Source organism: Xenopus tropicalis, chromosome 2 (assembly GCF_000004195.4).
Source record: "Xenopus tropicalis strain Nigerian chromosome 2, UCB_Xtro_10.0, whole genome shotgun sequence".
NCBI classification, from domain to species: domain Eukaryota; kingdom Metazoa; phylum Chordata; class Amphibia; order Anura; family Pipidae; genus Xenopus; species Xenopus tropicalis.
The window spans coordinates 177,913,733-177,931,495 of NC_030678.2; the positions used below are offsets into that span (position 1 = coordinate 177,913,733).

Sequence of the window (17,763 nt, forward strand, 5' to 3'; positions counted from 1 at the left end):
AGATCCTATCTGATCCCCCCATTGTAAGCAGCAGTCCTGCCCTGCTTTATGGCTGAGATTCTAGCTATCTGTATAACAGAGCATTCTGTCACAGTGGCACAGATCCTATCTGATCCCCCCATTGTAAGCAGCAGTCCTGCCCTGCTTTATGGCTGAGATTCTAGCTATCTGTATAACAGAGCATTCTGTCACAGTGGCACAGATCCTATCTGATCCCCCCCCCATTGTAAGCAGCAGTCCTGCCCTGCTTTATGGCTGAGATTCTAGCTATCTGTATAACAGAACATTCTGTCACAGTGGCACAGATCCTATCTGACCCCCCCATTGTAAGCAGCAGTCCTGCCCTGCTTTATGGCTGAGATTCTAGCTATCTGTATAACAGAGCATTCTGTCACAGTGGCACAGATCCTATCTGATCCCCCCATTGTAAGCAGCAGTCCTGCCCTGCTTTATGGCTGAGATTCTAGCTATCTGTATAACAGAGCATTCTGTCACAGTGGCACAGATCCTATCTGATCCCCCCATTGTAAGCAGCAGTCCTGCCCTGCTTTATGGCTGAGATTCTAGCTATCTGAATGGATTAATTATCAGAGTGATTGAAAGAATAAAACAGTCAAGGAAACAGCAGTTTTAGGAGAACCTGATGCACTAATAGCACAAAACTAAGTACAGGTATGGGACCTGTTATCCAGAATGCTCGGGACCAGGGGTTTTCCGTATAAGGGATCTTTCCGTAATTCTATAACTTAAGTCTGCTAAAAATCATTTAAATAAGGGGTAATTATATCTTAGTTGGGATCAAGTACAGGTACTGTTTTATTATTACAGAGAAAAGGGAATCATTTAACCATTAAATAAACCCAATAGGGCTGTTCTGCCCCAATAAGGGGTAATTATATCTTAGTTGGGATCAAGTACAGGTACTGTTTTATTATTACAGAGAAAAGGGAATCATTTAACCATTAAATAAACCTAATAGGGCTGTTCTGCCCCCAATAAAGGGTAATTATATTTTTAAGGGAATCATTTTTAAAAATTAGAATTATTTGCTTATAATGGAGTCTATGGGAGATGGCCTTTCTGTAATTCTGAACTTTCTGGATAAAGGGTTTCCGGATAAGGGATCCCATACCTGTACCTAGAACTGACATAATTAGGGGAACTGCAAGTCCGCTATAAAATGAAATGTTCCCTACACCACATTAGTTTGTACAGGTCCTAATAGACTTAAGCAGGACACACATGGTCGGACCTGTATATATAACCAGACACCGGCAGCTAAACTGATCAGTATCCTGGTCCTCTTATTCAGCAATTGCTTAGGAGATCTGTTTTTTTTAATTAAACCGTTTTTAATTTCTTTACAGCATTTTTTTATTACAAAAACCTTTGATAGCACCCGACAAAACCTTAACTTCAGCCACAGAATGATGAACTCCAGCGACTCCTTTTCCCACACAGAGTTCATTCTATTTGGATTCCCTGGGATCTCCCAGTCCAGACACTGGTTGTTCATCCCATTTTTCTTTATTTATCTGGAGATCCTGATGGGAAACTTTATTATCCTCATTCTGATCTGGGTGGAAAAGAGTCTTCACCTCCCCATGTACTTACTCATCTGTCTTCTATTTGCCGTCAACATCTCCTGCACAACAGCCATTGTACCCAACATGTTAATGGGACTGGCGTTTGGGCTAGACCATATCTCCCTTGGTTCCTGCCTGTTTCAAATGTTCTTTGTATACACAACCCTTATACTTGAGACCACAGTGTTGTTGATCATGGCCTTAGACAGGTATCTGGCCATCTGCAGGCCCCTGAGGTATCACAATATCATGAACAACCGTTTGGTGGGACAACTGTTCCTCATTGGTTTAGTTCAGAGCAGCCTTTTCCCCTCTCCAATTATCATTGTGGCTTCCCAAGTCCAGTTCTGCAGATCCAACATCATCTGCAATTTTGTTTGTGAGAACATGGTGCTCTTGAATCTCGGCTGTGGAGACATCTCTAAGATCCAAGTGTTGGGACTGATGGTGAGGGTCCTGGTTACAGTCATGGACATCAGCCTTCTCCTGGTTTCATACCTGTACATCTTCCACTCAGCCATGAAGATCGCTAGAGGCAAAGCCCTACACAAAGCTCTGCACACTTGCAGTACACACTTGATAGTGGTTGTGTTGAACAGCAGTTGTGGCTTAATAGCTGCCATTTTATACCGGATGCCCATTTCTGTTGATGTCCAAAATCTTTTCAGTGCAATATACTATCTGTTTCCAGCCACTATCCACCCAATCATCTATGGCTACAGAATGAAAGAGATCAGAAGGTGCTTAGTAAAGTCATGGAAAATTAAAAAGTGATTTAGCTCATGAGGTCCGACTGTGTGAGATTGTCCCATGTAGTTTCAGACCCGCTAACCATGGAACATCCCCGACCCAATGAACAGGAAGATACAATACGATACAAAGCAACTGAACTGAAATCTTTTAATTATAAAGAGAAGGGATTATAATTCTCAAACAGTATTGTAAACACCATTACGAAAATGTTCTATGATTGTATTTATATATCTGCCCTCTTTTAATTATGCTGACAGTAAGTGGGAAAAGACACAGAAATGTTCCTACTCAGGACCTGATGGTTCTAGTTGAGCTCCCAGCACGTTATTGTTTGGACTTAGTTGCCTGATGCCAGACAGGGACACACTGGGCAAGGAATCCTAATGAGTTTTTGGGGGGATTGTTAAGATATTTGTGGGGTTTAAGGTCTGTATTTGGCCCATTTCATACAGTTTGTTCTTTTCTCTCTCTCTCTCTCTCTCTCTCTCTCTCTCTCTCTCGAAAAAGCCAACAATGATGTCCAAGTCATGTATTTGATTTAAAGTATTATTATAAGCTGGTCTGTTACAACCCAAGGAATCTAATATAAAGGATGCCAATCTGTGTAGGACTGATATAACACACACACATCTCTTGCACTGTATGTAATAATCCCCTTGGGACCCTCTGTCTTCTTCTTTGAAAGCTGCTGAGGGAAACTCTAGCATAAAGTGTCCTTCACTTACTTTTATTGGTCCTGTAGCTGCTGGAATGTTTGGAGGCAACATATTTAGCCTATAGCCCTCCTCATTCACTCACTGCTGATCTGCCCAGTGTGAATATCATACTCAGAGCCCATTTTATGCTGCCTTGGAACTTGGGTCTTCTTCCCTCAAACAATTTATTGGCTCGAGTAGAAATATACAAATCGAAATATATGAAGAGATTGAATTAAAAAGTGTGTTTGTACTCACTCCTCCATTACTTTTCTCTTCTGCCTTATCTGACTCTTACCATGTTATGTAAATGTATTTAGAAGTAACTTTAGAATATTAGGAAAATAAAAATCCAAACTTATTCAAGAGAAGTTCTATTTTGAGGGGATCTTGAGTTTTTATGGAATATAGAGGGGTATAAACAGTGCTGCATTTCTTGGATACACACTAATGTGGTATAGAACTTTGGTAATTTCCATGAAAGATGTACATTTTTACACCTGGCCACTAGATGGAGCTGGTAGCTTTGATCACATGATTGGGAGGGGGGAAGGGTTTATAAGGCCATTCCCAAAAGTTGTTCTGTATGAACCAGAAGAAGGATCCCAGTGATCCCAAACGTAGTCCTATGTAACTCTACATAAACCACTAACTGTATCTGCACCAGTACAGCTCTCCGGTGGGTTGTTGTTGCTTTCACGATGTTATTATTGGAGGTGGTTACTCCATACCACTTTTTTGAAGAGCAAAAGGTACTACGACATTGCAGCAGTCCCTGGGGATGTTATGAAATGACATAGTCCTTATAGTTCCCCACGACACAGACGCTTTATCAGACCGAGACTCTTTGTCCAATTGTCACGTTCTTTATCAAGATAATTGGCCAGTAAATTGGGGGTGGGGTTTTGAGTGTCCTTAAGTTTGATATCATTGGCTGACATGTCAGTCTGAGTTAAGTTAATTATATTTTCTCATTTTCACTAAAACCCCTTTGGTCCTGAGGATCACACCCAATTGTCACCACTTCAAACCCAATATTCAGTAACATATTGCATTTCCGATCATTCTGTGATTTAGCACAAAAGGCCAGTAGATATTTTATCTTCATTAATGATGGATCCTTTATGTAGATGTGGCACTGAAGGAGGTTGCACACACTCTGGGGCCAGGTTAGAATCTAAATTCTCCGGAATGTGGCCCAAGATGGTTTTTCCTTTGGCTTGAAATGGTGTCCTGGCAATTGAATGATATATCTTACTGCCTTACACCCCAGGACCAGTGCTCCTTCAAACTGCACCAGCCTGGGGTATTTCTGTAGGAGCTCATTTGTGGCAATCTTTTTCCATTCCTTTCTATTTACTCTACTGCGCATATGGCTGCCCGGATCAGAATGAAAAGGGAAGAAGTTGAAGAACATGGTGATGAGGATCTTCTACAGAAATACCCTGGGCCAATGCAGCTTTAAGAAAACAAAAGCACCAGTCCAGGGTATCAGGTAAATAGTTATAATCACCTTTGGTTCTCCTTCAACTCTATGATACAGAATGGATTCATAATAATTAATATTATTAATATCCCACTCCCCAACAACCACAGGATCGTAATTATCTGCTTGAAGCCACATTATTCATTTAACTCCTGCCCTGCCTGGCCTTGACCCTCCCTCTAGTAATGGAACCTCCATGGCAGCTAGCCACTGGCTCTTTCCAAGGAACAGGCGCTGAGACCCTTTACAGTGAGGACCTTTCCCCTTTGGTTTTAGTGGATTCTTTCTCATGTGATGATTACAAAAGACTCCTAGGTTTAGGTCAGGAATCTGCTATCTACTTGGGCTCGTACCTCATTTTCAAAATGGGGCCCTCTGCCTTAGAACTTCAGGGGTAGAACATTTAAGTACCGTCCCTCTCAGGATTATTATAGAAATTATAGATACAACACATTGATATTATTAACACTTTGTGGTTTCATATACACTGTGACCATTGTTGTATTGCTGACATATTACACAAGATTGAACACATTTGTTAAAAACCAGGTGTATAACATAACTGTGCCCCAAATCTGACATTCCATGATTATTATCTCAAGCATCGACCCTCCTCCTACATTTCTGGCCCTAGGGCTAAACAATTCCAATGCAATAAAGGGCATAGGAATGCGGTCCCTGACCCAACAAAAAGAAAAGTAAGCCTGTCCAATTGACATCTGCCCAATTTTTGGCCAGATATCAGTCAAGGAGGCCTGTCAGATGGCCCCATACATGGGCAGATAAGAGTCGGTCTTAAGGACCTGAATCGGCAGCTGAAGTTTGCACCTGTGTGGCCACTAGTGATGAGTGAATCTTTCAAAAGAAATTTGCAAAACGGTGAACATGTTGCGCATAAAAAAAATTTGTCACCCGCAACTATTCTTTTGCCGCGCGACTATTTATTTTGATGCCGCGACTTTTCTTTTGCGGCACACTTTTTTATCCATTTCGCGAAACAATCTGCCAATGGCGAAATGTGGAAATTCGCCGCGAATCCATGCCTGCCGAAACATTTTACACATCACTAATGGCCACCATTAGGTATTACACTGGACATGAACTAATTATATTTAATATTAGAGAGAGGAGATATATCAATATCACAATCTGTTGAAAGGACACAAGTGAATTAGGATCAATAGCAGGGGCATTTTTGTGAGATCACAGGGCATGGCAGGAACAGGTGGGGGTATTAGAAGGGTTGGCAGGGAAAAGGTAGGAAAAGGAAAATAGAAGAGATGCTGGGAAATGCAGATCAGGATCAAGATGATGGAAGAGAAGATGGGTTGAGTGAAGAGGGCAGCAGAAGACATGGAGGACGTTAATGGAAGACCAAAATAGAAGGGTAGTGCAAGAAGGAAGGGTCAATTTCTCTTTCATAACAAACCCACAAACATGTATTTGAGATAATCAGCCCATTCTGCAATACCCAACAGAAAAGTTATCACTATATCCTACAAACTTCTAGTACAGGGGACATTTGAGGCCAAACTGGCAGCCTTGAGTCTATGGCAACAGGATCTATCAGAACTGATCTAGGGAAAAGCTTTTATGGAAACTACTAAATTCTCTAATTCCCTCAGCCACAGTGACTTTGCAATAAAACTATTATACGGATGGTACTAGGTGAGGCCCACTTGGCATAAGCCAATAACACACACACATGCTGGTGAAGCTGGAAAAATATTAGTTCCCTTCTACAAACATGGCGGCAATGACCAGTGACCACCATATTGCAACTCATAAGCCAATTGATCGTCCTGTTCTTACCGACACCCCCAAGCTTGGCACTACTGGGTCAGCTTCCTGCCAACCTCATCAAACCCCACACTGCATGGAATCTGTAGTCTCCGAGATTGTAAACTCACATGGTGGGAATTCCCTGCAAAGACTTTCTCTAATGGGAAAATGACTTTGTATCTAAATTATACTGTCTCTGGTTCATTTAATTAGAGTATTTAGTCCTATCATGTTCGCAATCTATTCCTTCTCTCAGTATTATGTTTTGTTTAGACAGCACAGTATGATCATATTCTGTACCCGAGCAGACCATTTACTTTCTTTTATTTGTATTTTCTCATATGTGTGCTGCCGTATCACCTGCCTCCATAGGGGTAAAGCTGAATATTCTCCATGTTACAATGAAACACTTATTGACCATAAAAGCTAGTGCTGCTACTGGAGTCTATGCGGAAGGCTCAGCTCCCCTTATACTTTATTATCTGATTGGGAAGAACCCAGAGACACAAACACAAACATCAGATCATTTCCTTAAGGACCTGAGTGGATTCTGAGCTGCAGGAAAGTCCCAAGTGAGTTCAATGCCAGTGAGACTCCCCCTGTGTGTATAAATACCCCTTATACCCCCGCACAGAGCAGGAACCAGTCACTCGCTTATATGTTCTTCCCTCTAAACATCTCCCGGTGCCCAGTTATACCCCCCCTAACTCTGCCAGGGACCTGAGTGAGTGCCCACTTCTATTCTGATCCGCACAAGCGCCGGATGGAGAAGCTCAACTCTATATCTGAGAGAGAAGATCCAGTGGGACATCCAGACTGAGCACTAGAGCAGGTACGTGTATGGGAATCTCCCCACATACTGGGAATAACAGGAACCAACTTTTTGTAACTGGAAGGTTAAGCAGCAGTCCTGCCCTGCTTTATGGCTGAGATTCATATGTTACTTGATTTAGATTTTAATGACAAAATAGATGCTTGTTACAGAAAGGAACATTTCATTCCACAGAATTCCATTCTGTCAACAGAATTAACACCCAGTTTCACATAAGTCATTTTTAATTTTTACAATATCAATTCAGTTAAAATATTCTGTCAGTCAAATTACTGAACTAATACCAAGCAGGCATAATTATTAACCAACAGAAAGCAGTCCATTTATTGGTCTTTATCTCCACTGTTTTAATTATTAACTGAAAGTAGTTACAAATGGATGAGAAAGATAATGCTGTACTGACAAAATCTTTCTGTTGAACAAAACAGAATCACGTATCTAGTCATTTTGTAGTGTTTGCATGGGTTTCATGTGGGTACTACAGTCTCCTCCCATATGAATTGGCTTCTGCCTGAATTGACCCTAGTTTTCATGAATGGGACAGGGACCTTAGATTGTAAGCTCACTGGGGCAGGGACTGATGGGAATGTGATAGGGGCCTTAGATTGTAAGCTCACTGGGGCAGGGACTGATGGGGATGTGATAGGGACCTTAGATTGTAAGCTAATTGGGGCAGGGACTGATGGGAATGGGATAGGGACCTTAGATTGTAAGCTCACTGGGGCAGGGACTGATGGGAATGGGATAGGGACCTTAGATTGTAAGCTCACTGGGGCAGGGGCTGATGGGAATGGGATAGGGACCTTAGATTGTAAGCTCATTGGGGCAGGGACTGATGGGAATGGGATAGGGACCTTAGATTGTAAGCTCACTGGGGCAGGGACTGATGGGAATGGGATAGGGACCTTAGATTGTAAGCTCATTGGGGCAGGGACTGATGGGAATGGGATAGGGACCTTAGATTGTAAGCTCATTGGGGCAGGGACTGATGGGAATGGGATAGGGACCTTAGATTGTAAGCTCATTGGGGTAGGGACTGATGGGAATGTGATAGGGACCTTAGATTGTAAGCTCATTGGGGCAGGGACTGATGGGAATGTGATAGGGACCTTAGATTGTAAGCTCACTGAGGCAGGGGCTGATGGGAATGGGATAGGGACCTTAGATTGTAAGCTCACTGGGGCAGGGACTGATGGGAATGGGATAGGGACCTTAGATTGTAAGCTCACTGGGGCAGGGACTGATGGGAATGGGATAGGGACCTTAGATTGTAAGCTCACTGGGGCAGGGACTGATGGGAATGGGATAGGGACCTTAGATTGTAAGCTCACTGGGGCAGGGACTGATGGGAATGTGATAGGGACCTTAGATTGTAAGTTCACTGGGGCAGGGACTGATGGGAATGGGATAGGGGCCTTAGATTGTAAGCTCACTGGGGCAGGGACTGATGGGAATGGGATAGGGGCCTTAGATTGTAAGCTCACTGGGGCAGGGACTGATGGGAATGTGATAGGGACCTTAGATTGTAAGCTCACTGGGGCAGGGGCTGATGGGAATGAGATAGGGACCTTAGATTGTAAGCTCAATGGGGCAGGAACTGATGGGAATGGGATAGGGACCTTAGATTGTAAGCTCACTGGGGCAGGGGCTGATGGGAATGAGATAGGGACCTTAGATTGTAAGCTCACTGGGGCAGGGGCTGATGGGAATGAGATAGGGACCTTAGATTGTAAGCTCACTGGGGCAGGGACTGATGGGAATGGGATAGGGGCCTTAGATTGTAAGCTCACTGGGGCAGGGACTGATGTGAATAATTAATAATTTCTATTAAGTGCTTAGGGAAATGTGTCTGCCCTAAATAAATAACAGGAAATAATACATTTAGTATATATGGGAAAATCTGTCCTTTTAAAGCGTATAATCACTGCCCATGCCCTGCGCCCCCTCTCCAGTTACTGGGATGGCTGATAATTCCCCCTGTGCCCAGTCCAGCTGGGATGGCTGATAATTCCCCCTGTGCCCAGTCCAGCTGGGATGGCTGATAATTCCCCCTGTGCCCAGTCCAGCTGGGGTGGCTGATAATTCCCTCTGTGCCCAGTCCAGCTGGGATGGCTGATAATTCCCCCTGTGCCCAGTCCAGCTGGGGTGGCTGATAATTCCCCCTGTGCCCAGTCCTGCTGGGATGGCTGATAATTCCCCCTGTGCCCAGTCCAGCTGGGATGGCTGATAATTCCCCCTGTGCCCAGTCCAGCTGGGATGGCTGATAATTCCCCCTGTGCCCAGTCCCGCTGGGGTGGCTGATAATTCCCCCTGTGCCCAGTCCAGCTGGGATGGCTGATAATTCCCCCTGTGCCCAGTCCAGCTGGGATGGCTGATAATTCCCCCTGTGCCCAGTCCAGCTGGGGTGGCTGATAATTCCCCCTGTGCCCAGTCCAGCTGGGGTGGCTGATAATTCCCCCTGTGCCCAGTCCCGCTGGGATGGCTGATAATTCCCCCTGTGCCCAGTCCCGCTGGGGTGGCTGATAATTCCCCCTGTGCCCAGTCCAGCTGGGGTGGCTGATAATTCCCCCTGTGCCCAGTCCAGCTGGGAAGTCACTACAGAAATGGATTCAGAATGATATACATATGGGTGCGTTGAACTACAACTCTCAGCAGCCCCAATCCCGAGAGTTATAGGATCAACCTATAGACCAGGGAGCAGGTTGAACCTGAAAGAGCAAAAAGGAATACAAAATGGAGCCTCTGTCTATACTTTCCAATTGCATGCTGGGTATTGTAGTTTTATAGTAATCCTAGCTGTAGGCTGATTGTTAGATACAAACTACATTACCCAGCATGCAGTGCAACAGGCACACTAGGAGAAAAAACTTTGCCTACTTTCCAAACTACAAACCCGCCAAGGCTCCAAAAAATAGCCCAAATCTGTACCTTGGTGGGTTTGTACTTTGTAAATCCCACCAGGGCTTTATATTAGTAGCCCAATTTGGCAGGAAAACAACCAACCTGGCAACCCTGCCCTTGAGCTGTGAGGAAAAAACTGATAATCAGCTGCTCAGACTGTGCAGATCCCTCATACGGCGGCCATCTTGGGACGTACCATGTGCCCAGCAGGGCTTCACTATAAACCTGAGCTATTCTGCAGGGCAAACTCATGCTGCACAACGCACAGATATGATAGCAGAGCCCATATAACATACTGAAGATGTAAAATTAACTCTTAGAACAGAATATTATACTTTCTCCTAAACAGAACAGCTCTCCCATAGATCTTAATGCACTGGGGAGGGACTGGACCATTAGGCAGTATTCACAAGGGGGTTTAGGGAGAGCCCATTAAAGACCTACAGTCTGGTAAATATTTCCCCTGATTTAGATGTAGCCCACTTTTTAAACACTTGTGGCACTACCTGCTGTTTAACTTTACTTTGGCGCTACAGGAGTCCTGAGCCCCCGCTTACTATGGGGGTTTACAGGGATTTCTCCCCTTAATGGCGTGCCTCCACCCAGGGATGGTCTTGTGGAACTGTAATCCACCCCCTGGGAACTGATCAGGATGCTATGCCCCTTCTGGTGTAATGTACCCCACCCTGGGGTTATACCTTACCAGCTTGGTAGTGGTCCTCTGGGCTGGATAGATCTCACAACATGGTAGTATGAGTGAATCAGATGAAATGGTTTATTCAAGGCAGACACCTCTCGGCATATCATTCATACACATTGCAGGGCATATCTCCATACTTCTCATTGAGAACCTTTTCCTGTTGGCCTACCCCACGGTACTCACACTCATGTGCTCCCCTCTAGGTGTTCTCCCCGGTACTCTCGGCAAAGACACTCTCTCATAGAGTTCTCCCCGGTACTCACGCTAGGACGTTACACCACAGGGACCCACACCGGTACTCTCCCTAGGCACCCTCAGATCCGGCCTCCTGGACTAGCGGTGACCTGTTCCACCTACCTAGCCACTTAGTGCCCTGCACTCCAGCAGATGTAACGCTGGGGGATCTTAATCCCACTACCACTCCTGGAGGGGCAATATCCACCCATTCTAACTTGGTGTCCTACATGGCACTCCTAGAGTGTCCTATTACTTGAACTGTCTATTAACTGTGCCAGGGGTGCACACTACCTGAGCAGCCACTGGGCTAAAATGTCTGCCAGCACATGGCTGCATCCCTATATATATCCCAGCACCCCATCTAGTGGTTGCTGGTGAGAAATACAGGGGGACTCCCTTTTAGCAGAAAAACATCTAGGACCACCTTTAGGTGTCCAATTCCCTAAGGCCACCCTCTAGTGCCTGTCTAAGGAGAACCCATCCTAGGGGCCCCAAATCTTGGGGATCCCTACATAGATATCAAACAATACGCTTTAACTTCTGTCAGAAATCACTTATAACCTGGTTTGGGCCTAATAAACTGTGGCATTAAAAGGTTTTCATTGCAAATCCTGGTAAGCGTGTTGGTACAGTCCAAAGATTTTCCTTCCTATTATTCCTTAAGCCTTTAGCTAACCAGAAATATTTGGTGAACAATTAATTGCATACATTTCCTGTGTTACATTTATAAAGATGTTAAACACTGGGGATACGTGAGGAGGAGCTTCCATTAGATCGGTTTCTACTGTACTTATTGCTGTATTTATACTGTAAGTCTCTCACATATACATTGCTACTATATATATATATAGTGACCATATAAAGGGACGAGACCGAAGGCAGAGGGCTTTTATACAGGTCATGGAACTCCAAGGTGACTTTTGATATCCCTATATTTTACAATAGAGGGCACTTTGTTTATTATAATATACAAGTTTCAGTCAGTCATGTAACAGAAATGACATCACTAAGCTCCAATTATAACTGATGACATCACTAACTGTTTATAAGGATATAATTTACAGTTTGGTCCCATAGGGAAATGACCCAACTGTATATTATATATATATATATGTTTGGTATATTTTACTATATGGAGGGGACCCTCACCCATGAGTAGTTATGTATTTGAATAGAAACAAACATAACTCTATCACTTTTGGGCAACAGAATTAAAATGGTGGCAAAAATGACCAATGAATGGACTTGCTGTTGGTTGATATTATGCTTGCTTATTCTTGGTTTAGTAATTTGCCTGGCAGAAAGTTTTCACGGAATTGATACTGGGACAATAAAACATTGGTTTTGTGGAACTGGGTGTTCATTCTGTCAACAGAATGGATTCTGTGCTTTCTGTGCACAAAGCTGATTTTGTTCTTATTTTTCACTAGAAATATGTATTTTGTGTATTTTATTACCAGTGTATATGACCACCATTGCATATGTACCTGAGAGAAATTCATTCTGTGTATTGAAGATATATTTGCATACAGAATGTATTTTTGTAGACAAAATGTACTTTCAGCCAATGAGGGAGACATGATTAATACAAATACATTAGAGGACATTATAGACAGATAGCGGGGGGGGGGGTCTTCTTTCACACTGAAAGAACAAAGAACCAGTTGTCAAACTTGGAGAACTGAACTTTCACTTGTAGTAGTACAAATGGTTCTTTAAGGTACAGTATTTTAATAACCATATACAGTACTGTTTATAGATTTTATTTCTAGAAATAGTTTGAGCCCTTTAACCAAGTGATCTTCTTGCAATGGACTGCATGTATTTGTTTGAAAATCTCACGCTATTTGCTTGCCCTGCAGATCCCGTACGGACACTGACCTGACTAAACCTATAAAGCCAAATATGGAACCAGGGATCTCCAACCAGTCATTCATTTTCTCCTACACTGACTTTACTCTCTTGGGTTTCCCTGGGATATCTCGATGGAGGCCCCTCCTGGCAATCCCATTCTTTTCCGTCTACTTAGTTATCCTGAGTGGGAATTCTCTCATCATCCACCTGATTTACACTGAGAAGACCCTCCATTCCCCCATGTATTTGCTCATCTCTGTGCTCTTTACCATTAGCATCACCATTTCTACTGCCATATTGCCAAAATTCCTCCTAGACTTGTTATTCCATCTCAACCAAGTTTCCCTGACTGGCTGTCTTCTGCAGATGTTTTCTATTTACTTCATGTCCATATGTGAGTCCAGTGTCATCCTAATAATGTCCTTAGACAGATACGTAGCAATCTGTAGGCCACTGCGTTACCATAACATCATGACAAAGAGGTTCCTCATCTCACTGACTGTCATTGTTATCATTCGGAACTGCCTCTTTATTTGCCCATTGGTGGCATTAACCTCCATGGTCCATTTCTGCAGGTCAAATATCATTCTGCACTTTGCATGTGAAAACATGGCGCTTCTCAGTCTTGGATGTGGAGACACCACCAAACCACAGATTGCTGGGCTGATTGTGCGAATTCTTGTCAATGGCCTTGATGTTGGCCTACTCTTGCTTTCCTACTCAACCATACTCTACACAGCCATGAAAACTGTCACTGGGAAATCCCGACACAAAGCTCTAAACACCTGTGGGACCCACTTGCTGGTGGCAATGGTGCTCTACGTGAATGGACTGGCATCTTCCATTGTGTTGAGAATGGATACAATTCTGTCAACAGATGTTAAGAATTTGTTCACTGCTCTATACCTAATTGCCCCGGCTTCCTTATACCCCTTTATATATGGACTGAGGGTGTCAGATATCAAAAAGAGTCTCGTTAAATACTGGAAAAAATAGAACAACTGTGAGATCGAAGCCACCTCCCATTATTCCTAGTGATGGCCATTAGATTTAGGCATAAATTCCAAGTTTAATTATATAGAGGAAATAAATGTTATACCTAGAAAACTATATTTGGGTTGAGAATTATTTGTTAACTGCAGGTATGTGAACCTTGAAGTCATAATAAATATATGATGAATCTGTCTTAAAGTGATCTAAAGTCACTTGTTGATTCTATTTATTCAGAGGGGCAACCATGACTTGATTCCATTTAGGTCTGTGCATAGTCTGGGGCAAGTCTTGGATATCAAATGTATTGTAAGCCCTTCCATTCTATCCAATGGCATCAGTTATGTTGTTCCGATGGCACAAGTGACTTAGCCTAAAGCTCTTTCTTACATTCACCCTCGACATCTCAGTAGGGAAACCAAACCGTAGGTTCAACAGAAGTTCCACTAAGTCTCAAGTATTTTGATAGCAGGAAGTTGCTCTAAATAGAGTTATTTCACATTTGGTATCACTTTATATTAATGTCCAACTGATAAAAGGCCAAGACGTCTCCCTCGGGGTAAGGAAGATTTTAGAGCCAGGTTGCCAAGTAAGAATCTTTTCATTGTTATTTTTAACTAGTACGTGTTTTAGACGTCCCATTCCCTTATTCCCAGTTTGTTCCAAAAAGACGACCGAATGTTGCCAAAAAAGAAGAATTTTCTCTAATGGGAAAAATGAAGTAAACTGGTTGTTGGCTTTTTACCTTTTAACTAAGGGGTTCTGTTTCGTCTCTTTGGCTTGAACCTCCCAAGGTCAATGAACCTATTCTGTTATATTCACTTGTGACTCAAGAATCAATTTGATTTTGTAAATTTACAATTTCTTGAAATTGCGGAAAGATTAAAAGTTCTAATATCAGGAATGTAATGTTCTAGAGATATTTTAGTAATTTTTCCATTCCCAAGAAATTTAATTAAAATGAAATCTAGTTCCTTAGTGTCTCTATGCAAAGGAGAATGAGCAAATGGCTAATTATTTGGGAAGAACGAACACCTTGTTAATATTCCTCTCTACCTTTATTATAATATTTTTTGCTATGGAGGATAATTTACTTAATGTTCTGGGCAAATCAGAAGGGAAAACAATACCCCAATATTTTATAGTTCTATCCCTTGTGTGACTTCATTCTTTTAAGAAGCTCTAGTGGGATATTGCCACATATATAGTCTCTGGATTAATAGTATAACCTGAAAAGGAGCCAAATGTTTTTACTATGTCAAAAAATTCTGATAATTATCAGTAACACGTGATCTGCATCTTTATTCCATTTATCCTAAAACTCTGAAATAATTGTATTTGTTTCAAGGTTCTATGGCGAGATTAAATAAGAGGGAGAAAAGGGACACCCTTGCCTAGTACCTCTCTGTAGTGAAAATGGGTCAATGATTTCTGCCAATACCAATAGTTAGATTGTATTCAGGTATAAAATGGACAGTATAATAGGTGAAACATTATCTCCTACTGAAACAACAGAATGCGGAAGAACAAAATGCATTCCAGGATTTTAGTGGCAGGGGGTAGAAGGGAGAATGGGTGTTTTAGAGTAAGGGTGACACAGGCCTGTTTGTCTTAAGAGGGTAAAGTCCCAGAAGCTAGAGAAGATATGAAGATGGGAGTAAGCGCTGAAGTGTAAGCTCAGCAACACAGTGTGTGAGTATATGGGCAGATGGTATAAGGGCAGAAGAGTAAGTTGTGAGTGGGGACGATGGTGAGAGCAGTTTGGAGACTTCAGAGGCAGTTACTGAATGAATAGTTTGTGCCTGATGCCCTGCTTGTGTAAGGAACCTGCTCCTTTTACTTTGGTTGGAAGATCAGCAAAGTCCCACATGTAGAAAGTTGGGTGATTCTGTTGGTAAGGGGTGTCGTAAGGCACTGATTATAGAAAATAGGCATCAGGGCTGAGATATCTCAGGGGAAATATGTAATGAATGTAGGCAGTTTGGGCATGGGATTAGCTCCATACAATCTCTGCAGATTTCATACAGGAGCCCAGGGATTGACTGTGAGAACATTGAGCTTGTTGGGGTGCATGGGAGTCAGCAGTGGTGGAAAGAATGTGGTTATGGAAACTATGGGAGGAGAGATTGAAACTGAGAGAATAAATAAATGGGGTTAAGGAGTAGGAGGGCAGGAGGTAGAATATGTACCAAGCTGATGATCAGAAAGGGGCACCGACTGGTAAAAGCAGAAAGAGATAGATTTTTGGCAAAGGCCTGATGTGCTGATGTGCTGTGCCTGTATAGTGGTTGACACTTCTGGCAGTTACATTTTATGGGGGTCCCCACTGCACACTAATGAAAACAAATCATATTCTAATCAACTTTCCACCATACTTTCTCCATATGGTTATAAAAATGTGCTTATTTACTATTGCCTGTAACTGACGAGACTGGCACAAATGGTCTATAAAGCAGTTTTCACTTTTATTCGTAATACCTTCTGTACAGAACCGTCAGGGCCCTTACATTATCCGCATATTCCCACATAGATTGTTTATAATTGTTACTTATAAAAACGTATCAATAAACAATGTTAATTTCTCTTCTTTGAGCCAAGAGATGTGATCTTTTTGTGATTTCTATTAAACAGATTCTGTGGGAATAGAGAGGTTGCTCAGTGCAAGACAAAGATCAGATTCAGAACAAAACCTCATGCTATTTGCTTGCCCTGCAGATCCCGTACGGACACTGACCTGACTAAACCTATAAAGCCAAATATGGAACCAGGGATCTCCAACCAGTCATTCATTTTCTCCTACACTGACTTTACTCTCTTGGGTTTCCCTGGGATATCTCGATGGAGGCCCCTCCTGGCAATCCCATTCTTTTCCGTCTACTTAGTTATCCTGAGTGGGAATTCTCTCATCATCCACCTGATTTACAATGAGAAGACCCTCCATTCCCCCATGTATTTGCTCATCTCTGTGGTCTTTGCCATTAACATGAGTGTTTCTACTGCCATATTGCCAAAATTCCTCCTAGACTTGTTATTTCAACTCAACCAAGTTTCCCTGACTGGCTGTCTTCTGCAGATGTTTGTTATCTACTTCATGTCCTTATGTGAGTCTGGTGTGCTCCTATTAATGTCCTTAGACAGATACGTAGCAATCTGTAGGCCACTGCGTTACCATAACATCATGACAAAGAGGTTCCTGGCCTGGCTCACAGTCATTATAATCATTCGGAACTGTTTCCTTATCTGCCCATTGGTCATATTAACCTCTATGGTCCAGTTCTGCAGGTCGAACATCATCCTGAACTTTACATGTGAAAACATGGCGCTTCTCAGTCTTGGATGTGGAGACACCACCAAACCCCAGATTGCTGGGCTGATTGTGCGTATCACTGTCACTGTACTTGATGTTGGCCTACTCTTGCTTTCCTACTCAACCATACTCTACACAGCCATGAAAACCACAACTGGGAAATCCCAACACAAAGCTCTTAACACCTGCGGGACCCACTTACTGGTGGTAGCGGTGGTCTACCTGTGTGCGCTGGCATCCTCCATAGTGCAGAGAATGGAGACAACCATTTCAACAGATGTTAAGATTCTGTTCACTGCCCTATACCTACTTATCCCAGCTCTCCTAAACCCATTTATATATGGATTCAGAATGTCAGAGATCAGAAAGAGCCTGCTGCAATAGGGGCGAGCAAAAAAGAACAATATGTTCCCATCATGCCAGGTGGATTAGAATATGATTATGTATTTTATGAATACAGTTTAATATCAGAATATCTGATATCTGATATTAAACTATGAAACAATAAAATAAAGTGAGGAATTCTGGGTAACATCTAACTATTCTTGAAGCAAGAATGTTGCTGATCTCTGACTACAGCTGGAAAGAAAATATATTGTGGCTGCTATAGATTTGAGCCTTGGGAGAGTATCTGAACCAT

The 17,763-nt window shown here is 42.7% G+C and overlaps 2 protein-coding genes across 2 annotated transcripts; both read left to right on the forward strand.

Moving 5' to 3' along the window:
- Positions 1-6,996: 6,996 nt before the first annotated feature.
- or52p1l100487911 (olfactory receptor 52P1 like 100487911 [provisional]) lies at positions 6,997-16,252 on the forward strand. Its single transcript, XM_031897405.1, has 2 exons — positions 6,997-7,134; positions 12,835-16,252. Exon 2 carries the CDS (start codon positions 12,878-12,880, stop codon positions 13,820-13,822), a length of 945 nt encoding a protein of 314 aa, XP_031753265.1. The 5' UTR covers positions 6,997-7,134; positions 12,835-12,877; the 3' UTR covers positions 13,823-16,252.
- Positions 16,253-16,574: 322 nt separating this feature from the next.
- Positions 16,575-17,507, forward strand: LOC100488070 (olfactory receptor 52E8). The gene has a single exon (XM_002942371.4). It carries the CDS (start codon positions 16,575-16,577, stop codon positions 17,505-17,507), a length of 933 nt encoding a protein of 310 aa, XP_002942417.2.
- The last annotated feature ends 256 nt before the right edge of the window (positions 17,508-17,763 follow it).

Coding starts and splice junctions, on each gene's coding strand:
- or52p1l100487911 (XM_031897405.1), top strand. CDS start 12,878: ATGGAACCAGGGATCTCCAACCAGTCATTCATTTTCTCCTACACTGAC.
- LOC100488070 (XM_002942371.4), top strand. CDS start 16,575: ATGGAACCAGGGATCTCCAACCAGTCATTCATTTTCTCCTACACTGAC.